Source organism: Rhinolophus ferrumequinum, chromosome 22, assembly GCF_004115265.2.
Source record: "Rhinolophus ferrumequinum isolate MPI-CBG mRhiFer1 chromosome 22, mRhiFer1_v1.p, whole genome shotgun sequence".
In the NCBI taxonomy this organism is placed as follows: Eukaryota; Metazoa; Chordata; class Mammalia; order Chiroptera; family Rhinolophidae; genus Rhinolophus; species Rhinolophus ferrumequinum.
Window position 1 is genome coordinate 25,319,044 of NC_046305.1, and position 25,888 is coordinate 25,344,931.

Consider the following 25,888-nt stretch of genomic DNA (forward strand, 5'->3'; position numbering starts at 1 on the left):
AGGCACGTGTAGTCTAGTTGACCAATTGTAGACAGTAGCAATGAGGCAGCATCAGAGACTCATACTGGACACAAGTAAGAAGTTTTTGACAGTGAAGATTATTAAACAAACTAATGGGCCACCAAGGAGAAAAAAATCCCATTTCAGAAGGAATGTGGGGGTGGAGGGGTACATCGAATGTATTATAAATCTTAAAGGGATCCCTTGGGATCTGGTGACTCACTTAATTCGGGCATGTCTAAACTCACTTTATTCCCTTTTATCTGAAGAATAGAGTGAAAAATTAAAATGCAGTCACTATCATCAAGCTGCTAAATTACTAAAATCAAGTAGGCTGAGGCATGAGAAAATAATTCTATTTTTATTTTAACTAGAATGGGAACCTAAACTTTTGAACTTTTCAGTCCAGCATCAATGGTTGGATGTACATCAAACCTCCAGATAACCCTCTGATTACGCCTGGAAGACTAAGGAAAGAATGTTCAAGTGTCCAGACCACCTGGCATCCATTATCCAGGCCTTTGGTGATCTAGAGGATTACCATCTCAGACCAATCCAGACACTAAGAATGCAGGACTAATTCTTCCCAAGAATGTGCTTTTCACTGTAAAAGCTCTTGGTTTTCCTTTCTTCTTTGGAACACTCTTGGTATCGCCTAGTCATATCTCTGGTTTGCAAACCTTAAGACCCTTGAATAAATTCTTTATCATTTATTTTTAGCCAAAGCCTACAGACACTTTTTGAATTCATTTAACATTGACAACCATAGTTACCGAAAGTATGGTTCCAGGCAGCTCAAAGAGATACCAAAATTAGCCTCACACTAACAGTATTTTAAATTGCTGTAGTCTCCTAAGTACTTCAGGTTGGGTCGCATATCCTCATTTGAGAGGCCAAGGAAGGTGTCAGGACTTGCCTCCCCTCTCACAAGTCTGGCGTGTGCGTGCGTGTGAGTGTGTGTGGTGGTGGTAGTGGTGGTAGATGCGGTATAACGTGGTGTGTACAGTATTAGGGTGAGGGCAAAGCGTGAGGGCCAGAACCTCTCCTGATTAGGCTGCTGGTGGGACCAAATCTACTACACATGTGAGTTGAATACTTCAAAAAACAAAAGGGCCCCTTTGCTGGGTGCCTTCCAGCAGCAGAAGCAGAAGTTCCTAAAACCAGCTAGAGGCTTTTTATGGTGGCCACAAAGACATGTTACCTTGCAGGACCTCTGACTCACAAGCCCCCACCCTCAAGCCTTTCATTCCTCATTCCCCCCAGGGCCAGAGTCCCTGTAAACTAAATTCTCACAAGTCCCCAAATCCAGTCAGCTCTGAAGCCTAGCTTTTCCATTCTACCCCACCCCTCCACCCACATAGCTGAGGTCACCCAGGCCCAGCCTCTTTTGCAACTTTCCCAAGTCTGTGCATGAGAGGGAGAGGAGGAAAACTAAGACGAAAGTGGTTTGGCCTCAACAAACTCTTTTTGCTCCCAAAGCTTTTTTCCTCTGACCCGGCTGAGACTGTTGTTCTGAGAGGAGAACCCCCCAGACCAGAGAGAACTCCCGCCTGCCCTCGGAGGCTGAATGCTAAGCAGACAAAGCTGTAAGTGCCCTGCAAGTTTTTATTGTTTTTTCTGTCTATCCCAGCAGCTCCCAGATGTATTTGTCTTTTGGTGGGGAGGAGTAGAAGCAGGGGATGCAAGGATAAGGCTTAGAATCTGGCAGCTGAGGGCTTAGATCCAGCCCAAAGACCCCCACTTGGGAGAACCTCCCAGGGCATGGCAGCGAGCCAGACAGAAAAGACTCCCCGCCCAGTCCAGGGAGCTGGGGCCCGACTCGGGGCTCTGCACAGGCCGTCAGTCTCCGGCAGGACCATGAAGCTGCCAGCACAGTCAGAGGAAGGACAGCCAGAAACTGGAGCCCTGTGGGAGGGCTGAGAGTCCAGCTAGCATCAGGAGTCCCCTTGACACATGGACAGGGTACCTTCTGGGATGGAACCATCTTATCTAAAGGGTCTCATCGGGGAAGGGGGAACCCCTAGAGTAGGAAAGTGTCCCTCTTGTTTTAAATCATAAGTATGTCTCCTAGCACAGCTCTACAATGCAAGGCGAGCCAATGAACAGAGTCAGACAGACCTCAGTCTAGTCTCAGCTTGCCTCAGGAATCCACTGGGCTATGATGGCATTTTTTAATTGCAAAGTGACCTATAAGTGCAAGGCATTATGATTAATAAAAGTAATTTATTTGGGCTTACCAACCAATCCTCCTCCACACAAGTCCCGCGGTGACAGTAACTTGTCTGTATCCTCAGACTTACGGAGTGCTGATGCACAGTACGCATGCAGTACATGTGCTGGACGGATGGACAGATACATTGGCAGACAGATGGAGGATGGATGGATGGATAGGTAGATGTATGGGTGATAGGTAGATGAATGGACAGAAGGATGAGTAGGTGGATGGATGGAAAGATGGATGTACGGATGGATAGATAACTACTTATGGAAGACTCGATATTCCCAGCATGGGTCAGTCTCATTGGAAGGACACGGAGAGATGTGAGGTGGTATTCTGCCCTCTGAGCACTGCCTTTCTACTTAAAAGAACTTAAAGAACAGGAGTGCTGAGCCTCCTGACACCAGGGCTGTGGGTGCACTTCCCAGGGCTGTGGTCTTCCTCATCCCTCCTCCTTGTCACTCAACACAAATGAGGCAGAAGATGACCTGGGTCCTGGTTGGGGCCAGTTGGGTAGGGAGAGAAGGGAAGTGGGAATGTGAGAGCAGAGCAGGTCCAAGAGTTCTTGTAACTGGCCCCAAGCCCTAGGGTTCTTGATTGATTGATTGATTGATTGATTGATTGATTGTGAAGAGCCATCAACTCAGTCTTTCTTACTCCCCAGGGACTGAGCTATGCTGTAGTTTTGGTAGGTGGGCAGGGCCAGGGCTCCAGGCTTAGAAATGCTACCAGGCAAGAGGAGGAGAAAAGGTCGTCACAAGCAATGGAGAGCAGTGGCCTGCCAATTCTGCTCTATGTGGACCTGAGCTGGCTGAAGGCAGGGCCCTGCATTCCAAGCCTGTTTTTCACTGTTACTTAACAATGGAGGGTGATGACTCAGCCTGGCCTCTAGGAGGATGCCCTGGTTTGAAGCATCTGAGTCAGCTGAGTGGACCAGAGGAGGTTTAAAATAACAGCCTTTGCCAAAGTCCAGCCAAGGGATAGCACTGAGGACATGGGAAAGGACTTCAGCCATCATCTGAAATCTGCACTTGCCTCCAGCCAGTGTCTTCCCCTTAGCCTCCTTCCTTTGCCACTGATACAGTCCTCGGCACCCTCTTGTTGCTGCCAGTTATCTTGAGCCCAAGGACCAGGCTACTTTAATACATAGCAGCCCCCTCAACAAATTCCTGCCCCTCTGGGAGTGGGGTAGGGGAATCTGCAGTGGCCGCACACTTTAAGAGCATATCCAGGGGAAGGGGACCAGGGTGGGGTGGGGTAAGGGGAGCTCAGAGTCAAGGCTAAGGTGAGTTACAAGCATCTGGAGAAGGAAAGACTCAACTAAAACTCAACGAGAAGCCTTTAAACCTCAGAAGGGTTGGTGTGTGGCAGAGGAATTGAGCATTGTCCATGTGGCTCCCAGGAGAAATTCACCCCTAGTTGGGGGAAGAAGCTCTATGGAGGCAGGTCTGGCTCCATCTTTCCGTGAATGTGGTGGAGACAACTCAAGCACTAGATGGGAGATTGGACTAGATGACTAGAGGTCCTTCATGCAGGCTCCACTGGGAGCTTGAAACCAGCCATGGTGGGAATATTTACACCATAGAAAGTGGCAGACGGGCTGGCCTGGTGGCTCAGTGGTTGGAGCACCGTGCTCCCAACACTGAGGTCACTGGTTCAATTCCCACACGGGCCAGTGATCTGTGCCCTCTACAGCTAACATTGTGAACAGCAGCTCTCCTTGGAGCTGGGCTGCCGTGAGCAGCCGGTGGTCGGCATGGGCTGCCGTGGGCTGCCACGGGCTGCCGCAGGCTACTGTGTGCTGCCATGGGCTACAATGTGCTGCCGTGAATAGCCGGCAGCCATCGGGAGTGGCCAGCAGCCAGCGAGAGCTGCTGTGAACAGTGACCGACTGCCTCAGCCCAGGGGAGTGCAATACCAGCATGGGCCAGGGAGCTGTGTCCTACACAACTAGCCTGAGAAACAACGGCTTGAACCAGAGTTGGGGCGGGGGGGGGGGGGGGGGGGTTGTGGGGGGCGCGGGGGCAGGGGGCGGAAGAAGGGGGGGTGGATGGGGGAGGAGAAGAATGTGGCAGGCACTGCAAATCTGCCTTCCCTTTGCCCCCTAGTTGTTAACCATTTATCTGGATCTTCCCCAATTTGGGAAGCTAGTTGTACTATAAGAACATGACACATGCTACCCCACAGAATATGCCACAGCCGTGAGTGATGTCCATTTTACCAAAAAGGGAACAGTCTCACCATGGTTAAGTAATTTACCAAAGGTCACCAATGTATGGAGGTGAGTGAGAACTCTGACTCCAAAACTTGTGATCACTCCATGGGACTAGGCAGCCTCCCTCTCCTGCCCCAGACAAAAAAATGATTTGTCCTGTCAGGAAGTTATGTTCAGATGACTTTGAGCTGCCATCTGTCTACATGCTCCTTTCAAAGAAATGTTAAGTCTTTGTTTGATATTTTTTAATTACAACAACTTAGGCTCATGTAACAAATTTTAACACAAGACATATGTAAAATAAAACAATAACCCCTACCCTCTAATCTACCTTTCCCCACCTGCTAGTAATCATTTAGTGTATCTCTAGCTGTAGCTTTCTATGTATTTACAAGAAAAGCATAAATATAATATTAAACATGTAGTCACACACATAGAATTATTGTTTGTTTTTGTACAATTGGAATCATACTATACAAAATCTTCTCTTTTTTACTTAAATTATCATCATATCTTCTACTTCATTACTTTACTCTCACTCAGAGTATGACTACATTATAATTTATGTAGTGTCTTATGAGGGACATTTAAGTTATAACAGTGCTCTTCAGCAATCATTTTTATACAAATATGTATTTGAGTATATGTGTATTTCTATAGAAGAGATTGCTCGAATTAGAACCTAGGGTATGAGCATATTAAGTTTTGCTGTTGTCAAATTGCCCTCCAAAAAAGACTGTGCCAATTCAACTCTATCGACAAGATACAAGAGTGTTACCCCTACACCCTTGCCAACAGTAAATATTATCAATTTTTTTTTTAATTTTTGCCTTTCCAGTGGGTAAAAAAGTGGTACTTTAAAATTTGCATGGCCTTAAAGATTAGTAAAGTTATCTTTTCAAAGCCTATTACTAATTATGTATGAGACTCCTACTGGCTACTCATTCATATTCTTTGGCCACGTTTAGGTTGTATGTTGTCTGTAGATTGCTTTACACATAGTGAATATTGATCCTCTGTTGCGCATAACAGACAGACTTTTTACCTCCCCCCTGCCCCCAGGTTTTCCCTTCAGATGCACACCAGCTCTGCTGTACCATATCAAATCCATACCACCCAGCCCCCAAGCCTCTCTCACGGGCACCAAGTGGCAGGGTGTGTGATCCTCAAGTCTAGGTTTGCAGAAGGCAGTAGAACCTAGCAGTTAAGAGTGTGGTCTCTGGTGTTAAGCCTGAATTCAAATTCCAGTTCCAATTCCAGACTCTACCACTTACAGGCTCTCTTTAGAGATGAACTACCTAAATTCTCTAAACATCTGTTTCTTCAGTAGTAAAATAGAGATAATAATAGTTTCAATCCCACAGGCTATTTTCTTGTGTGCTAACAATAGTCACAAAATAGCTAACATTTCTTGAACCCTTAATTTGTTCCAGTAAATGTTCTATAATAATGAATTATAGGGTATAAATGTATTATAATAATGTATTAATTCATTTAGCCTCACAATAATATGCATATTATTTATTTGCATGTTCACAAAGCCCTCTCACAGTGCCAGGAAATAAATGTTAGCATATAGTGTGAGCCGCGTGGCAGCATGGTGTATCACAGGGTGAACACCTCCTCTGTTTCTGTCCTCTCTACAGCTCCAGTTCGGCAGCCCCTGTTCCCTCCACTCCCACTGTACCTCTTGTCACTTTAGCTGCCTTTCTCTCAATCTCCTCCAACTCTACTAGGGTTTTGCTGGTCTCACCAAACCTGAGCCCAGTGCCCTGGATCCTGTGCACACAGATTCCATGGGTTCGGAGGTTGGAGGCAACGTGGCACTGAGGAGCCTTCTCTGGCCTTTGATTCAAACACTAGCTCATCCATGTGCTACCTGTGTGGCCCTGCAGGAGTTACTGAGACTTGGCTTCTGTGAGCCTCAGTTATGAGCATCTCATCTGGAGGCTTCCCTAAGTTTTACAGAGGACACAGAGCAGCCCCCTGCAGGTTCCTTTCCCCCTCCCACCTCCCCTTTGTTCTGACTCCCTTTTGTTCTGACTCCCTTTCTAAGGCACTGTGTTGGTTTTTGAAGCTAAGTTAGTTGCACCAAAGCCTTTGGGGAAGAGCTCACCACTGCTCCCACTCCCCTTCCAGAGTGGTAACTGAGGCTTAGCGGCCTGAGCCTTTCAGGAGCTTCTGAGCCACTTCTCCCTTGGCTGGATTCCTTGTGGACAGCAACACCCATTACAAAATGTCAGCCTGGTTAATACCTTGAATTCTCTTCCTCGCATGTCTGGAGCATAGGAAATGTTGGATGGATGGATGGATGGATGGATGGATGGATGGATGGATGGATGGATGACAGGATCCTTGGTCTGACATTCATGACCCCACTTAATCTTGCTCCCTCTCCAGGCTTTCCTCTCTCCACACCCTTCACCTCACCCTTCCCTGAAGTAAAACATCCACCTTCTCCAGTCTCCTCTTCCCACGTTATTCCCTTTCAGAGGGTCATTACCTCCCTTTGAAATATCAGCCCCAACTACATGTCTCCTTTCTTCAGTGCCCAGTTCAATCGGCTTTTCCCACCCACCACCCACCACACACACACACACACACACACACACACACACACACACACACACACTGAATTCCCACAGCGCTTTCTCTGTTCTTCTGTTGGAGCATTTGACACTTCCTCTCTGGTAATTGCTTAGCCCCTCTCCTTTCTCCCCTGATGACTCCCTGTGTGGCAGGGGGTGGGAGGGTGGGGGGGATCCTATTTGCTTCATCTGTGTGCTCCCCCAGCATCTAGGTCAGGGCTTTGCATACAGTAGACATGTAGGCACTTGTAGAATGAATGCATGAACCATCAAGAAGACCTATTGCCCACCATGCCAACCCAGCCCTCCTGGGTAGAAGGTCCAGTGCCACCAACTCTGGCTCCTGGGACAAATAGCTCTGAGCAGAGCCTCAAATCACCTTTGGGCCATGACATGGTTCATGGAGAAACCCTAACAATTCTCGGCCTCTAGGCACCCCCAGGCAAGGCTCTTGTGGCTCAGTGAGTTACAACCCCAGTAGATAAAGCATTTTTCAACCAGAAAGGACCTTGAGTCTTGGAGACCCAACTGGCTCGTTCTCTAGTTGGAAAGTCAAGACTCAGAGAGGTGAAGTAACTGGCCCAAGGTCACATGGTGGCAAAATGAGAACTATAACATTCAATGCTTTAGGACATCCAATTTAGAGCTTTCTCCAAGTACCAGAGGAAACTGGCCAACTTTTGACAGTTTAGCCAGGCAAAATCAGGTCAAGGATTACTCAGTATGCCTAGTGCACCCAAGGACAGAAGACCTGTTACCAGATTCAGGTCCGGCGCCGTTTGTTGCCCGAGGCCCGAGGCCCACCAATTTGAGTGACAAGGGTTAGTAAGGAGAAAAGAGTATTTAATTCTAGATGCCGGCAGCTAGGGAAGATGGCAGACTAACGTCCATGGGGAAAAAAAGACATCTTCCCCGAACTGAGAATAATCAAGAGGCTTCATAGTCAGGCAGGCAGGCGGGGGAAAGAACCAAGAAAGATGACAGTTGGTCATGCAAGTTTCAGGGCTGACAGTTGATAAATCACCTCCTGTGGTCTGGTCTGCTTCATAAGGTTATTTCGAACTCAGCAGCCACGGCTGGAGTGCGTCACGCATCATCAGGAAAAGCTGCAAGGGTGTTGCAGCCATGGATCCCGGGGTCTGGTTGTCTGAAAATTGAGAAATTGTTCTTTCCAGATTAGTGCTCTGCTGATTAATTAGATCAATAAGGTATGTATAGTCTTAAGAAAGGGAACCAACCAGTCATTGAATCAAACAGTGAAAGGGAAAAACAAGGAGAAAACAGCTGAATAGCAAGCTATGATGTGACTGAATTAAGTCTAAGTTATTAATTTTCCGAGCTTCATCCTTACAGACCCAGGAGTTGAGAATACGTGTGCATTTAAGGGTAGACCAAAAGAGCCAGTTAGCACAATCCCCTGCGACAGTTTTGCTTTATCTTGTTAAATAAAATAAAATGAATAAACACATAAATTTATATATGTATATATAAAATGCATGCACATACACATGTATTTTTCTCTAATAGGAACAATACATGTTTGACATGTTTATTGTAAAAAAATTGGAACATACTAAAAATCATAGAGAACAAAATTAAAACCATATAATTTCCTACCACTCGGAATTAACCATTTAAATTTTGTATGTATTTCTTTCTAGAACTTTTTCTATGCAAGTAGGAATTCATTTTAGTATTTGTGGTGGTACTGTATGTACAGTTTAGTGTCTTCTGTTTTCCATTTGGATCCTATGGCAGCACTTCCCCACATTTTTTTAATATGCTCAAAAACTCCATTTCAATGACTGCTTCATAGTTCATTGTGTGCCGTGATTTATTTAACCACTTCTTTAATGTTGGATGTTTATAAATAATTCTATGAAGAGCATTCTTCATAGAGTCTTTGCCTGCATTTCAAATTATTTCCTTAGGACAAATTCCTAGAAATGGAGGGCAGGAACATGTTTAAGACTCTTCCTACTTGCTGCCAAGTAGCTTTCCAGAAACATGTACCAATTACAACCCCACCAGCTGCCTTAGAGAAGAGCCTTTAATTCTGCAATTGCAGCAGCACCTCGGGCTGGGGGAGGGGCGCTCTTCCATCCAAAGCCACCCTGGCAGTCCCGACAATGGACCCCTTGTCCTGCCCTATCTCCTTTTCCCGCACTCCTCTCCATCCCTGGCTCCAGGCTTGACTGTCTGTACAGCCTCTTTTCAATCCCCTCTGGCCTTCCTGGCACCCCAGGCTGCCTCCAAGAACAGGGTTGGTAGAGCTGAGCCATGAGAGCTGTACCTGTCCTGTGTGGTCACCACCCTTTCAGCCTTGGGGAAGCCTGCAGGGGAAGTTAAACAGAGGGTGTGTAAGGGTTGCTGAGTTATCCACCTGTTTTAGAGAACCATCCCACCCAAGTCCTCAGCCCAGGGCACTGTGACCTTCACATCTAGGAGGGGAAAGTTGAGGCCAGCCTCAGCCACAGGGGACTCTCTGGCCAGCATGTGAATTACCTGTATTTCCCTACAGACTCTGAAACCCCTCCATGAATCCCCGGAAGAAGGTGGACCTGAAGCTCATCATCATCGGAGCCCTGGGGTAAGCCCGGCTCAGCTTAGGGTCTGGGGGTTGGGAAGCAGCCTCCTAGCCAAGGGCAGTGATGTGTTCCCACCTCTAGTGGATCATTTTCTGATTCAGGGTGGCACCAGGGAGGGCATCCCACACCAAGGTAGCTTAGCTCAGATGGGAGAAAGAGGCTGGGTGGGCCAGGCTACCTGCTTTCTGGTTCAAGCTCTGCAGTAACAAGCCACTTAGCATCTATCTGCCTTCCCACCGCCCGCCACATACAGGAAAAACCTGACCCTTGCTTTGGGGCACTCAGCTCTCTCCAAACCTCTCTGCTCACTGGTTCCTACTTCTAGAAACCATTCCCTAGTCCCTTGTTACTCAAAGTGTGGCCCCTGGACCACAAATGTTAGAAATTCAGAATCTCAGGGAGAGACAGTGGTGAGAGGGGCGTGGTAAGATTTTGAGAATGGTATGGATGTGTGTGTGTGTTTGTACATGTGTGTTCACATGTATCTGGGTTTTTTCCTCAGTGTAGGAAAGACCTCCCTCCTCCACCAGTATGTGCACAAGACATTTTATGAGGACTACCAGACCACGCTGGGGGCCAGCATCCTCTCTAAGATTATCATACTGGATGACACAACTTTGAAGCTACAGGTGAGCAGCCCTCCCTGTCCCTTTTGAACATACATACCTGAAAATCACCCCCCATTCTCTGGGCAGCAGTGTGCACCAGGAGCTAGAATGGTGCAGCACAGACACCAGTAAACTTCAGCTCGTGGACCAAATATTGTCCACCTGTCTTTGTAAATAGATTTTACTGGCACATAGTCATGCCCATTTAAGAGCATGGTCTATGGCTGCTTTCAAATTACAGCAGCAGAGTTCAATAGTTGTAACAGACAGTATGGTCTGCAAAGCCTAAAATACTTACTATGTGACTGACCCTTCACAGAAAAAAATGTGCTAATCCTTGATCTAGAAGGAAGAGCTCTAATCCAGGAGTTGTGAGGCCCCACTCCTATTCTTAGGTTGCCTGGAAAACTTGGGCAAATCACTCTGAAGGTCCAAGTCTATCAGATGGGAATAACATGCTTGTCCTGATGACCCAGGGGAAAAACGAGAGCTTAGATGTGAAAGTATTCTTGGATGCTAAGTGTTAGTGCCAAGATATCATAGTGTACGTGGGTGACAGGGTCAAGATGCCCGTGTGGGAAAGGAGCACATGCACATGTGCCAGGGCTGTCTGCTCCCTACCCCGGAAAGGAAGCTTTGACATGATGTGACCCAGTTGAGCCTATCTCCAGCCACTCATGACAGGCCCATGGGACGGCTGTTCTTCCCCTCCAGATCTGGGACACAGGCGGACAGGAACGGTTCCGGTCCATGGTGTCCACATTCTACAAAGGCTCTGATGGCTGCATCCTGGCTTTCGATGTCACTGACCTAGAGTCTTTTGAAGTCCTGGATACGTGGCGGGGTGATGTTCTGGCCAAAATCATTCCAATGGAGCAGTCCTACCCCATGGTGGTGCTGGGGAACAAGATCGATCTGGCAGACCGGCAGGTACCGTTCATTCATTGTTCACCAAACACTATGTGAGCACTCATATATGCCAGGCACTGTGTTAGGTCCCACACATACAGAGCTGAATCACACAGTCCTTACCTTAAGCATTTCCCATCTAATAGTGCTTACAGATACTTTAAAAACAATTATGATACAATATAGTAAGTGCAATGATAGAGGTATACCTTGGATATTTGGAGACCACAGTGAAAGTGTGTCTATTCAAGCTCAGAGTAGGAAGAGCTTCCTAGAGGAGGTGGCTTCTAGGCTGATGAAACAATATGAGCAAAGTCAAGAAATAGCATGACGTGAGCTGAGCACTGAAGGCAATTTTGTCTAGAGACAGAGAGTAGAAGAATTAAAATATCTGAGGTAGGCAGGTGGAATTTGAATTAACCTATAGAACAGTATTTCTACCCAGGGAAAGGTAGGGGGTCTATAGTTATAAGAACTTGAATCTATAAATTTTCTGAGAAAGTAATATATGTTTCTTATTAGCTGAAGCATATTCAGTATCATCTGACTAATGACTTGACAGCTCTTCTGCTCCGTGGCTACCGTGACCCCACTCGTGTAGGGGTTTCCGGCAGTAGCATCAAATAGAGCTCTTTTCATCATTGCCTACTAATGAGAAAAGACTAGAGGTAGAGCTCATTTGTAAAAGATGCTTTGCCCTGTTTCCTTTTGACTTGGATTCCTCAGATGCATGTCAGACACAAATCCACTGTAGCCACCAAACTCCAGGGGTCACATGTTGAGCTTTCCAAGTGGCCTCCTTGAAGCCCTCTTTTGGTGGAGGTAAGGCCTTACCTGATCTCCCTCTTGTGATGTGTGTATCTACAGCACAACGCTCTTCAAAGAAATCCTTTAAAATCCTCCTTTTCAATCTTTTTATATCCATGCTGTGGGTTTTAGAGTCATCTAACAGATTCTTGGTCATGAACCTTTGGAAATATGCAAGGTCCTGGGAGCAGTCTGTCTCCCGATGCGTTTTACAGCTGACAACGATCAAATTGTAGCACTTCTGCCAAAACTTCCACTTTAACACACTGCTTCATTCACCTATACAGATCATACAGTGGGATGTTGAGGGAGTTCAAGACTGAAAGTTTGACTTTTTCTCAGTGAAGTAAGAGGCACCATCTTTTGTTGAGAGGGAACCAAGTAGGAGTCTCAAGAATGACAGTGAAGCTTTGCCAGTTACTCTGGAAAGAAACAAGTGAAGGAGCTAATCAAGAACAAAGACAAGAACTGGTGGGTGACACTCAGGGCTCAGCTGAAGGTGGGGGCCAGGAGTTGGAAGCGGAGTCTGTTTTGTGTTGTTCTTCAACGGCCCTGTGTGGGGTAAGAGCCACGAACAGGGACCTAGGACTAAGGTCTTTCCGGACAAGAGTAGCTGAGAAATAGAGCTGTGAGGGCACGGAGAAACCATGAAGGAAAGATGAGCAACAAGGAGAGGATTGAAGGGACAGGGACTGGGTTGCCAGAGGTGGAAGGAATGAGGACGTGAGGGGGTTGAAGGGAAAGGACACTGTGGTCACAGACGGGGAGACTGAATTCAGTATTTTACAGAGGTCCTAAGTCTGGCTCTGGGAAGACAGGCTGAAATAGAGAGAAGGAAAGAAATTGTGCGGCTTACGTGAGAGGTGGAGGCTACAGGGTGAGGTGGAGAGGAAGCCTCACCAGACTGCAAATGTTCAATCAACGAGGGGTACTGGTAGGATGGAGAAGAACAGAGGCCTTGAAGGGATTGAGGGAGTCCAGTCCAAACCTCAGGGGGGATGAGCTTTGTTCTACAGAGAGAGGAAGATAAAGACTTGAAAAAGCAGTGGAGGCCCGGGTAAGCCCAACCCCGTCTCTAGGATCTGTGGTGAGTCTGTTTTGTGTTGTTCCTCAACGGCCCTGTGTGGGCTGTTCTTCCAATAGCCCCCACCGGAGAGGGGGATAGGGGAATAGTGACTCCAGCAAAAGCTAAAGTTCAGCCAATACAGGGAGGTGAGAGAGGGTCCTGGAGGAGGGGAGACGAGGAGAGTTTGTCTTTTCACAACATAGGCCCAGGGAAAGGGTTTGCAAGGAGGAGGAGTAGGGGGCCCAGAGGTGAGGAAGAGCTGAGCAGTGAGCAATGAGGACAGGGAAGTGGAGAGGAGGAACTGGGTGTGGGAAGAGCAGAGAGACTTCAATTCAGAGACCCTGGATCATAAAGCCCGAGGAGAGGCAGGGAAGGGATTGCCCTCAAGTGTCCTGACTTTGGTGCAGACCGAGTAGAGAGGACTGCCAGTCGCTGGCTGGGTGTGGGGAAACGGAGGAGGCTAGCTGAGAGGGTAGCCTGTGCTTGCAGAGGGTGCGCCAGGAGGCACGTCGCGTTTGCACAGGCTCAGTGGATGAGAGCTGAGGACCAGTTGAGCTCAAATTCACAATCGCTGTGTGTCCTTGGCCAGTTCCAGTTTCTTCATCTGTGAAATGGAGACCAGACACAGGTTCCGTGAGGTTGTTTGAGGATTAAAGGAACTGATTCCCATTAAGCACCTGGGAAGGTTAATAAATGGGAGCGATTGTCATCCTCCTTCTTATTATTTCCAAGACACGGGCTGGGAAAATATGAGAGCTTGTCCTACTCAATAAAAAAAAATAATTATTTAAAATCTAGTGCTAAGATTTGGGATGACAAAAAAATTTTGAAGATGGATGGGGGTGATGGTTGTGAGTGTACTTAATGTCTCTGAACTCTATACTTAAATATAGTGAAAATGGTAAATTTTATGTTTTACGTATATAAATCAAACACACACACACACACACACACACACACACACATATGTTCAGAATGATTTTAAAGAAATCACTGACCTGGATTTTTTAAAATCTCTACTCCTTCTAAAGAAGGTAATAGTAGTGAAAAAATAGTTTGTTTAAAAGAACAGGTCTGGGCCGGCCCGGTGGCTCAGGCAGTTGGAGCTCCGTGCTCCTAACACCAAAGGCTGCCAGTTCAATTCCCACATGGGCCAGTGCCAGATGGCTCAGTTGGTTGGAGCGCGGGCTCTCAACCACAAGGTTGCCTGTTCAACCCCCGCAAGGGATGGTGGGCAGTGCCCCCTGCAACTAAGATTGGACAGGCACCTTGAGCTGAGCTGCCGCTGAGCTCCTGGATGGCTCAGTTGGTTGGAGCACGTCCTCTCAACCACAAGGTTGCCAGTTCGACTCCCACAAGGGATGGTGGGCTGCGCCCCCTGCAACTAGAAACGGCAACTGGACCTGGATCTGAGCTGCGCCCTCCACAACTAAGATTGAAAGGACAACTCGACTTTGAAAAAATCCTGGAAGTACACACTTCCAGGAAGTTCCCCAATAAAGTTCTGTTCCCTTTCCCCCGACCCCCCCCCCCCAAAAAAAAGAACTGCTCTGCTAGCATCTATGCTGCAAGGAATTTATTCACTAGCTCAGGTAGGCAATTTTTGATTTATCACTGATTCATAATATTGGGAATTATAGTTTTCTGAAAATATTCTTTATTTTTGGTGGTGGTTTAAGATGTACTTGACACACTAATTTTAACCCATACAATTGATCATTTTAAATGTATCTGAAATGGAAAGCATCATAAATAAGATTATGAAAACTAGACTAATTTTGTCAAACCTTTGACCTCTGATGAACTAGAAAAATTGTAACAGGAAAAATAAAATGTTAATAGTATGTTGCCAGCCAAAAACAAAACTAATGGAAGTAACACTTCCAAAATTTTCATACTTCCCTTGTCCCCAAGTATTACACCCTGAGTTTATTTCCACAGTCAGAGCCAAAGTTAGAAATAACTGTTATTTTATAAATAAAAGGCAAGACAATTTTTTAAACCATGAAACTGTAACTGGAATTGGAGGAGAAAAGTAAAAACTACTGTCTAGGTAATTTTCTTCCCAGGCCAGCTTTCTGAAGTTGAGTGGGAGAGGTGATATGGATAGAAGAAGAATATTAATTTGCAACATAATCTTCACTGTGATATCTTGGAGTTACGTATTTAATCATTGCATGTAAATGGAGCAAGAAAAAGCGAAGGAAATGAGATAAAACGTCTGTCATAACGTCTGGTCACTGTCCAATAAGAGAAGAGAAAGCTAAGATCAGCGGGCTGTAGTTGTGGGCTTGTCTTCCTAGCTCTGTTGTTGGGTGACCTTGGGCAACTATCCTGGCTTCTGTTTCTCATGTCATTGAATATAAGGAATCTCCCTGCCTCCTGGAGAAGACTTTGTTGCATTTCACTTCAATTTTCACTGCAACTTTGGGGCACCAATGATGTGCCCAGTGAAATGCTGACCACCTGATAGGGGCGGGAAGCTGGGCAGGGGCGTGATATAAAGAAGGGAGTGATCAAAATGGTAAGTCCAGCCCTTGTCCTCAGGACTTTAACAGATACAAAGCTCTTTGTGTTCCTAAGATGCCATCTAGGTATCACGTGTTAATTTCTAATGATTATTTATTTCCTTGTTACTAGTGAAGATTCTTCCCCCAAATAGTTCAGGATTTCCGGAGCTGTGAGGCTTCTTTGTGACTCACCAGGTCTTAGGCATCTATGCTCCACAGAAGGGAGCACTCATGGCCAATTCTGAGACCTCTCTCCCCAAAGGCCGGAGGGTCTTAGAGATCAGAGGCCAGGACCACAGCCTGGGGGTTTCTCTTGCTCTGCTCGGTTCAGCAGCTCCTGGGAGAGTGGCCAGCAGAGCCTGGGCATGGGAGGTGGAGGTGTCATCTGGGCTCCCCAAAGGGCAGGCTGCTTAGTTGACCCCAGTGTCCACTCTCCAGCCTTAGGTAGCAAGCCTCAGAATGCCAGAGCAATGCTGGGGGACAACCGAGAGGCCTGTAAAAAAGAGCCATGAGGCCTGGGCCCTGCTGCCACTCCTGAGACCAGGATGGCAAGTACCAAAGGGACAGGGGGCAGCGATGGTACCTTTCATCTCAGTAAGATGAATTCCCAGAAGCTGCAGGCAAGAGAGAGACAGTTTGACAAGTGGCAGTTTCTGATCTCCCCCTGCTGCACTGTGTTCTGGGAGAAGGGTAGAATGGTCCTTTCTCCATGAGAAAAATCTCGGCTCCCTTAAATAAAATGAAATAATGGTTATAAATTCCCAGGCACAGCAAATGTTCAATATATGGTCATTTCCTTGTGCCCGAAATAATTAGACATTAAACTCAGTGGTACCAATTGTCTTTGATGTAACCTGCAGGGCTACTGGAGTATTTTCCAATCCAGCATCCTTTAACTGTGATCAGCCACCTACATTTGGTAGAGGTATACTCATTCAGCCTGCACTGAGTAGCTCATAGCGCCAGGCCAAGAGCTAAACAGGCCCTGACCCTGAGCTCAAGGAACCTACTACGGTCCAGTAAGAGAGACAGAAAAGCAGTACCTGCAGTGTCCCGCAGAGGGCAACTCAGATGCCATGGGAGCATTGAGCTGGGGCTGCATCCAAACTCTGCCTTTCTCCGCTGTGTGATCTGAGGCAAGTCGCTTAACCTCTCTGATACTCAATGTTTTTATGTAGAAAGTGGAGCTAATAAGGGTTATTGAGAAAATTAAATGAGTTAATATGAGAAGATATCTAACACAGCATCTGGCCAGTAGTAGGAGCTTATCAGTGCTCCTAGGACTCTACTCTGAGTCTCTGCATAGCAACAGGCCACCTGGGTGTGGGCCTGATCATCCAGCTCAGGAAGGAAGTCCTCGTCCCTAGTTAGTGTTTGTCATTTCCATCTCATTTTGAAGGGACTCAAGAAGGAGCCAATGGCAGGAAGAAGCTTCCAGTAGGCCTTCGGGAGGCAGCACAGCACACTGGGCTCTAATTCTGCCAAGCCTGTGCTCAAATCCTGCTCAGCCCCACCCTCTGAGCAAATTCTTGTATTCCCTAGTCCCCAGTTTGCTCATCTGGAAAGTGGAGCTAACAAGAGCCATGTCAGAGATTTAGGTTAAGAAATAATACATATATAGCTATGGACACATGGAAGTTCTCAATAAATACGGGCATGGTGGGGGTGGTGGGAAATGTGACAATGGTGGGGATGGTGGGAAATGTGACAATGGTGGGGGTGGTGGGAAATGTGACAATGGTGGGGATGGTGGGGATGATGATACCGAAACAGTGATCATTTCTTCCCTTCATTCAGGTGTCACAGGAGGTAGCCCAAGGCTGGTGTAAAGAGAAGGATATTCCCTACTTTGAAGTCAGTGCCAAGAATGACATCAATGTGGTACAAGCCTTTGAGACGCTGGCCAGTCGCGCTCTGTCCAGGGTGAGTGGCTGTGGTAGCAGCACCTTCCCAGGTGGCCCCCTAGGATGGGGGAGGTCAGGAGCTTTCAGAAAAGAACATATAGGGCACAGGTAGGGATGTAGGTGGAACAGTTTTGCTCATGGTCTTAATTAATGACTTGCTGAATGGGCTCAACAGGACCGCACTCTGGAAGCAGGACGCCAGAGGAAGAAAGCTACCTTACTGTATGTAGTCGGTGATCCCTCCGTCTGGCTGGTTATCAAAATCATTTGTGGAGTTTCTAAAAAACACCATCCTGTCCCCCACCCCTGGATATTCTAATTAGTAAGGGTTTGAGAAGTGATGATCTAATTCAATCCTCATTGGTGAGAAAGAAGCTCCATGGTGCCAAGTATTTGTCCAAGTAGAATATCGAGTCTGCAGGAGACGCTGACATCCTCCAAATCACAAAAATGGATAGAGGTAGACTACTGGGTGTGATCATTCAACAAGCACATGTTGAGTGTGTCACATGTGCCAGGCACGACACAGGGCGTGGGGCCCACACACTCATGGGGAGACAGATAGGCACGTGAGTGGTTGCGACATAAGTATTGTATGATGGGGAAGGACTTGGTGACGGGGCCCCAGAGGAGGGGCAGCCCACACAGTGGGCGAAGGAGGGAGGAGAGAGAAGAAAATCGTGGAAGGCCGCCTTGAAGCAGTAGCGGGGTTTTAGTGCCATTCTGATGTCGAGTTTGGAAACTCAGAAGAGGGCCCATGAGAGATTAGCACAGGGCGAGGTCAGCTTGTTTTATTATTCTGCCACATTTAACCAAGGTGGGCTTCTTAGAAGAGGGGAGAAGATCATCACGGCAATGATTTTGAACTGAGGAAATGAGCAGATGAGGATGTGAGATTGGAGGTTTCCCCTATGTGGAAGTACTTGCCACCAAGGGGGTGACTGGCCTGCCTGGCCCTGCTCTGCCAGCTGCCCTGGAGAGAAGCACTCCAGGGCTCTGTCCACAATGGAGAGAGGCAGCAACCACCTCTAGCGGCTGCCTGGGGAGAAGGCTTGAGCTTGCCATCCTTTTACCTGGGAGCCTTAATCTCAGGGTTTGCCCTCTTGGGTTATTCTTCTGTTTCCCAGCCCCCAGTCCTCATCGTCTCATGTTGAAGGGAAGCAGGAGGGCATCCACTCTAGCACACGGTCAAGAAGTGTGGCTTTTTTATATATAGTCCGTACAGCTGGCTCCTAAAATACAGACGTGCCTGCTCATGCCATTCCCCTGGAAAGCTAAGAAGTGTTGTTGGACCTTGTACGGTGATATACGGCCCTCCACAAACGCAGTGCAATGATTGCCAACCGCTCAGTCACAAGGACGTTACAGCAGCCCACAGCCAGTGTCTATGTGTGGTTAGCGTCTGTCCCATCTGGAGAAGGACTGTCCTTTAGTCTTCCTGCTGTGTCACTCTTATGATGTGTGGTCATAGTAGATGGCAGTTTGTCTGTCTGTTTTTTTGTTGTTGTTTTTTAACATCCTCCTTGGCAAAAGAATTTATTGGTAAACCATGTCAGTCCCTCATTTAGAAGGGGGGAATTCACTGATGAGAAGCCTGGAATTCACAGGTGTGGTGTCTGCAGTCAGACTGACTGGATTTGAATCCTGCCCTGGTGCTTTCAAGTGGACCCTTGTTAAGACACGTGACTTCTCTGAGCCTTAGTTTCCCCTTCTATAAAATGGAAATAATTCAATCCTGTAAATATTTCTTGAGTTGTCAGGCTAGGACTGGAGGTATGGTCCAAGGTCAGGTAGAGGAATAAGACAGTCACAAATACGTAGACAGTCATGAAGTGAAGTAAGTGCCACAGGAGAAGCAAGGTTGAGTGACTCCGAGGCAGCTGGTGGCGAGGGTGGCAAGGATGCCTACCCAGAGAAATGGCATGTGGGCCGGGCGTCAAAAGACGGTTCTCAGTTTGCAGGACATGGGAGGCCATTGGGATTGTGAGCAGGTAGAACGGTGGAGAGAAGGGCGTGGCTACAGGCCCAGGCAGGAATCCACACGGCTCATGTAAGAACCAACTGTGTGTTCCGTCTGTAACAAAAAGAAACATGGCATGGAGAGAAGCAGCGGCATGGGACCATGGTGGGTGATGAAGCCTATAAGGTCAACAGCACCAGATCACAAAGGCCTAATGACCCCAGTCAGGACTTCAGGCTTCTTTCAAAGCCGTAGGTCCATGCTTTCCAGACCACGCTGCTGGACCTCCCTGGGCACACAGTAGGGCACATCTTTCCGCAATGTCTATATTACCCAGAAATTTGGAGGAGAAACATTTTCACATTGAAACAAACATACTTACTAAGGCATAGAATGCAAAACTTATGTGGATTTTTAAGGTGAAACTGGAGTTTGCAAACCTACATTTTAAGGTCAAACAAGTTTCAAAGACATTTCCTACGAGGGCTCTCCCTCTCACTGTGTCCTTGAGCAAATCATGCAGCCTCCCTAAGCCACCACTTCCCTCCCTTTAAAGTACAAACAACAATATATTTCTCCTGGGCTTGTTGCAAGGGCTACATAAAATAGTATCACGGCACAGTGAAGGCATTAAATAAAAAGTAGGTATTTTAAAATGGGAGCTATGTATAAGGGTTTTCAGCAGGGGCATTGCATGCTGCCGAGGGGATGGGCTAGATGGGTGATTTCGAAGGTCCTGTAACAGTCCGGGCATGAGAGGATGGCGATGGTGAGGACGCGTGGATGAAGGACACTTTAGAGGGAGAACTATGAGGGGCTGATGATGGGTGAATGCAGGAGAAAGAATCAGGAGCTGGTTAGGTTGGTGACCAGGTTGCTAGCTTGGCAAATGGAGGACGATTGATTAGGGATGCGGTGGACCAAGGTAGAGAAGAGAGGGAAAGCAGGCGTGTCACAGGGGGCAGGACTAATGCAGTCTGTCGGAGCACATGGCATTTGGGGGTCCTTGAGCTTCCTTGAAGTGCTGAGTTCTGCAGTGGGCTTGGGGTGGAAAGAGCAACTTCCGAGTAGAGCATCATGTAGTATTAACGTTTTGAAAGGAAAGAAGATGGTTACTTTTATGTCCCAATCTGACTACTTTCAAGGATTAGAGTATTTAGTCATTGCAAAATATGATTAAGAATGCCCTCAGAATCAAAGAAGGGACAGCCATCTGCTTCATGGGATTTCGGATGGTGGATTTTGCTCTCACTTAGTTGCCAATACCAAGCCTGCTGGGGCTGGTCAGGCCTGGTTCCAGGTGCATGGGCTGCAGGACAGAGGCCAACTTCCTTCAGGGCTAATGGGAGAAAGACAAAATTGCCACGTCCAGGAGGAAAGCAGATACGCTCAGTGAAATCATGGGGCCTTAACAAGGTCCTCAGGAGACAGATCTAAAGGCAGGGCCATGGAGGTGACCAGGCTCAGAGGGACAGACGCCCACAATCACGCCCCACTGAAATGCTATGTGCATTCGGATACTGTGTGTGACTTCACAGTGAGAGGCACATGTTTGTCAAGAGGACCAGGGCCTGGAGAACAGAATTACACAGGAAACCTAACTGTGGCCTGCTGGTTACTTAGATGTTTCACAGGAAATCAAGGAGGGACATGATGCCTTTATCGAGTGCCATTATGTCACCAGTGGGAAGTGCTCAGGACTGACTTGGACCTGGAAGGTGTGACTCTTACTGGGTGAAGACAGCTAGCCTGAAGACCTCAGCCGTGCCGGTGTGATGAATGAGGGAGTTTCTCACACCTTCCCTAGGCACCCTCTTTGTTCCTAGAACAAAGTACAAAGGAGCTCAGAAAGCCCGCAGCTATTCTGGGCACTCAGACGCTCCTTCCCCAAAGGCTGGCATTGTGGACAATGGAACAGGTTTCTTCTGTTCCCCGGGGCTCTGGGGTCCCAGCCAGGCCTTGCGTGGATGTGGGGATGAGGCACACTCGGGATAATGAACCAACAGGCCCTGCCCCTGCGTCCAAAAAATCCAGTTAGGAAAATTCCTCATCCTCACCGAGGTCTCTTCAGCTTTCACGATGAGAGAGGGACCATGAAAGTACCAAAATAAGAGAATCCTTTCAAAAGCCTCTCTCATTGGAAGAAATGGATCAGTTGGCATAAAAAGGGACTTGAATAGTCACGCTCTGCTCTTCCCTGTCCCTCACTGTGAGGTTTACAAGTGTGAGGATTTTCACTACAATAAGCTCAGTGGAGTGAGGGGCCCCTGCACACAACAGAAGGGGCCAGGTGGAGAACGGGACAATACCCAGTGCTGCGTAGGCAGAGCCCACACCGCAGGCCTGAGCGGTGCGGGGAAGAAGAGGCCCATCAGGACCAGTTTCTCTGTTTAGGCACCTCAAGGAGGGACTCTGCTCTCGGGGTGAAAGCCGGGGAAGCATGGGGCACCCGGGGTCAGGTCTGTCAGCAGTGGGCTAGGATCGTCCCCAGTAGAGGGCACGATTGAGCAGAGGTGTGGAGACACCCCAGAGGGACAGGCTTGCATTTGGAGAGACTGCTCCCCACCCTCAACACTAATCCTGCGTGTTAAATATATATACATGAAATAAAACTCTAATAACTCGAAAGAATTTGCTGAGGGATACTCGAGGCCCGTCATCCAGGCTGATTAGGCTGGTGCTGGGCTGGCCCCAAGCCCGTACCAAAGAGGGGGTGAGAAATGTGGGCTGTCCATGAAACAAACTATACTGGATCCCAAGTCTGCCCCCAGGAGCTCTGTGCCGCTCCGTCTGAGGGTGGCAGTGAGTAACAGAACATCAGGGGGACTTCTCATGTGTCTTGGAGGTCACCATCATTAGGGGGCATCAGGTCTGCCTAACACCACTTCCTGAGGTCCAAGGTCATGGGCATTAAGGGTTTGGTTGACATTCACCACCTGGGTGCCTAGCCAGAGCCCTAGATCCATGGAGGAGAAAAAATCAGAGTGAAGACACCATTGTTGTCGTGGAAGTTGTCCCTTCAGAGGGGCACTGGAGATAGACCACCGGGCACAGTTTCGCCTGCCACACAGGAGGCTCTGCCCTGCTCAGGCCACACCAGTGTATCTCAAGCCATTTAAACACAGACCGGGTGTATGACTGCTCGCTCACTCCCTCTCACACACGCAGCACCAGCTGTGGGAGGAACATGAACGCTGTGAGCTCAGTGACCGGTGAGAGAAGTGGCAGAGTAAAGAGATGGGATCCCTTTTAGAAGATTCTCTTCAGCATGTAGACCCATCTCCTAGAGGAAGGACCCCCTCTCCCACCCCACCCTTGCCCCTGAACCGATCGGGGTGGGGCCTAGGTGAGAAGTGACCAGGCTTGTCAGACTGAGAAGGGGCTTTCTCTGGACCTTGTTGGAACAGGTGAGTTCGGGAGGGTGGGCACAGAGGCACGAAGGCCAGTAGAAACACTGAGACTATTTGAGCGAGGCCTCCCTAGACATGGGAAGAACAGAGGATTGACTGGGCTTCTCCAGGTTCTAGGGTGAGGATGGGGGAAGTTGGGAGGTGGTCACGAAGAGAGCAGGTTGGGGTGTGGAGTATTTGCGAGGAGAGGCCTCCAGCAGAAATGGCGAGTGGACTGTCACCATCTCTGCGGAGGTCAAACATGACTTCAGTTCTGCTGTAAAGAAAAAGCTGTGGGACTGGCTTAGAGGTCAGGAGATCTGGGCCCCTGACCCAACTTCCCAACTGCTCCGGACTCCTGAGAGACACTGGAGGACGAGGTGGGGCAGGAAGAGGGTGGGGAAGGGCCAGTGGCATCTCCCTCCGGGCCTCAGTTTCCCAATAGCACAATGGTGAGGGAACAAAAAGCCCAAAGCCATGGGCCATTAGGAGACAGAGGGCAGACGGTGCTCCTTGCCTCTCAGATGTGAATGCTGACTTCTATTTTCCTTCCCCAGTATCGAAGCATCTTAGATAATTACCTCACAGACTCCATCAAGCTCTCACCAGAAGACCAGTCCAGGAGTGGGTGCTGCTGATCTTCTGGACTCGCACTCTGGACACCCCGAAACACAGCCTTCCGTGGGCAGGGTCACCCCAGGCCCCACGAGCCCCACTGCTGGCCCAGGCACAGCCCAGGCAGCCTAGACTCTGTGACAGAGCCCTTGATCCCCTCACATCTGGGCTGGGCCCCAAATTAAGCCCCTGCCTCTTGATGAGTGTAATAAGGACAGGGCTGGGCCCTCAGGGATCCCGATGAAACTCTGAATGTCACACTTAAATCCTGGCCTGGAGGAGTCACCGTTCCCTTCCTGGCTCCAACTTTCCTGCCACCTGCCCTCCCCAAACATACTCCTACTCCAGAATGCTTATCTCTGCAGATAGACAGGCCGCTGCCTGTGGAGTCCTGTGGACAGGCCTTCCTGGCCCATGCCACCACACATCTACAAAGCCACAGCACAGTTCTGGACAAGGGTGCTGCTCAGCCTCCCCAGTAATCAGGGCCAGGGGGTCTGAACCTCACATGAGGGCCTGCTTCAACCCGTGGCACAGCTGTCCAGTCCTGGGACACCCCTGTACCCCTCCAGAGTATAAGACTGCAGGAGCCCAGGAAAAGCCACCAGGGACTAGCTCATTCCTCCTTGCTGGGTGCTCAGGCAACTCCCATAAATCTTTCTGAGTCTCAGCTTGTCCATCTGTTAAATGGGGGTGGTATATGCCCTGCCTACATCAGACCAGAAGCTCCGTTTAAATCTCAGTTGCTCTTGTTGATATGCATTTATTTATTCCTTCAACAAGTATTTTTGAGTATCATGTATGATGTACTGAGGTCCAGTGACAAATGAAACACACAAGGACCCTAATCTCCTAGACCCTACATTCTGGTGAGGGAGAGAGGCAATAGATACAAAAGTTACACAGGTATTTTCAAGTAGCAAGTAAGTACTTAAACAAAGTGGAACAAGGTGACGGGGTAGAGAGGCACAGGGGCTGGGACTGAGTGCTATTTCAGACAAAGTGGTTCAGGAGGGCTTCCCTGAAGAGGTAACATTTGGCCCACGGGCTACAGAATGAGAAAGGGGCTGTCACCTGAGATCTGGAAGAAGCGAGGAGAGAGAACAGCAAGAGCCAAGGCTCCAGGCAAGGACAAGCTTGCTGTGTTCTAGGAACAGTGAAAGGTCATTCATTTACCTGCTGGATTCAAAGCTGCTGTCCCAGAGACAGCGAAGGGGACCCCACCACTGGATGGCTTCTTGATCCTCTGCCAACTGGCCACCAGAGGGCAGCAGTGCTCCTCCCTTCCAGGCTGACAGAAGTGTGCACGCTCCAAGGACACTCCAAGAGCGGCTGTTTTCCTTGTGCTGCTTCTCGAAGCTTGTTCATGAGCTCTGGGCATGGTCAGCACTTTGAGATTTGTGAGGCAGGACAATGCCAATTTCTTAAGCTTATTGAGAAATGGGCAAAAATTGCAACATCAGTGATTCAGACAAGAATCCACAACGGTGAAAAATACTTGAATGAGGGGCCTGGAGAGCTTATGGATTCTCTGTCCCTGCAGACTCTAAAGCCATAATCTTTTTCTTCTGGCTACAGACCGCATAGCTAGTGCCCAGTCTGAAGGGGGCAGACAGGGTGACCTCTTAGGGTCTCCCTGGCTACAGAAGTGTCCTGTCCACACAGAAGTATCCTCCCTGAGCTCCAAGCAGAGCTGGGAGTGTTAGCCTATGACTTCTTAGTGTCATCTGACTCTGAAGATTCTCCTAGAGGCAGAGGAGTGGAGTAGGAGTCAGGGAGGAAGTTTGGGGAGCCTCTTCTCACCACCCCAACTGTGGAATAAGAACTGGCTTGTCCTGGGCAGCAGCATAGACCTGGCACAGGAGCAGGTGACCCCGAGCACAGCTGTCTCTGCGTCCTTCATGGGGGTGGCATTCTCCACGTCACTCAGGCTCTCCTGGGAGTCAGCCAGACTGTGGAGTGGACGTAGGGAGTGTGGGTTTATATGCAGCAGCTGTGCACAGCAATGGACCTGTGGATCATTTCTAAATGTGTGCACCAGTTAATAAATGTGTTTTTTGTTTTTATCCTTTGTGGTATTTAGCTATTACATTTTTTAAAGGTCTCCATCATTCAAAATTCAAAAGATACTAAAGGGAAGACAACAAAAAGTAAAGCAGGACCAGCTATATAACTATGGGGGCCCAGTGTAAAATGAAAATGCCCAACCCCTTACTTCAAAATTAAGACTTTCAAGACAGCAACAGTGGATCATTAAACCATGTACAGGGCCTTCTGAGTGCAGGCTGCACACACTACGAAGCTGTGCAACTATGTTTCCAGTGCCTCCAGAATGATGGAGCTCCTGGCAAGGCCCACCTGGGCCGCACACACACTGCAGCTTGGAAATAAAAGATTCCACCTTTGCAAGAGCCCTGTGGAGATTCAACCCCAGGCCCAAGCCACAGACAGAATGTTCCACATGGGAGTGGAAGTAGGAGGCTGAGAGCCCACAACAACTTCCCTCCTCTC

The 25,888-nt window shown here is 48.3% G+C and overlaps 1 protein-coding gene across 1 annotated transcript; it reads left to right on the top strand.

Moving 5' to 3' along the window:
- The first annotated feature begins 1,383 nt into the window (after positions 1-1,383).
- Positions 1,384-25,443, top strand: RAB7B (RAB7B, member RAS oncogene family). Its single transcript, XM_033094069.1, has 6 exons — positions 1,384-1,586; positions 9,543-9,611; positions 10,112-10,238; positions 10,932-11,147; positions 17,307-17,432; positions 23,320-25,443. The coding sequence occupies exons 2-6, from the start codon at positions 9,559-9,561 to the stop codon at positions 23,398-23,400; spliced, it is 603 nt and encodes a 200-aa protein (XP_032949960.1). The 5' UTR covers positions 1,384-1,586; positions 9,543-9,558; the 3' UTR covers positions 23,401-25,443.
- Positions 25,444-25,888: the final 445 nt, after the last annotated feature.

Bases quoted from the DNA above. Each gene is read 5' to 3' on its own strand.
- RAB7B (XM_033094069.1), top strand. From the start codon at position 9,559: ATGAATCCCCGGAAGAAGGTGGACCTGAAGCTCATCATCATCGGAGCC. The intron at 11,148-17,306 runs GTACCGTTCATT...CCCTTCATTCAG, and splicing joins TCGATCTGGCAGACCGGCAG to GTGTCACAGGAGGTAGCCCA. The intron at 17,433-23,319 runs GTGAGTGGCTGT...TTCCTTCCCCAG, and splicing joins CCAGTCGCGCTCTGTCCAGG to TATCGAAGCATCTTAGATAA.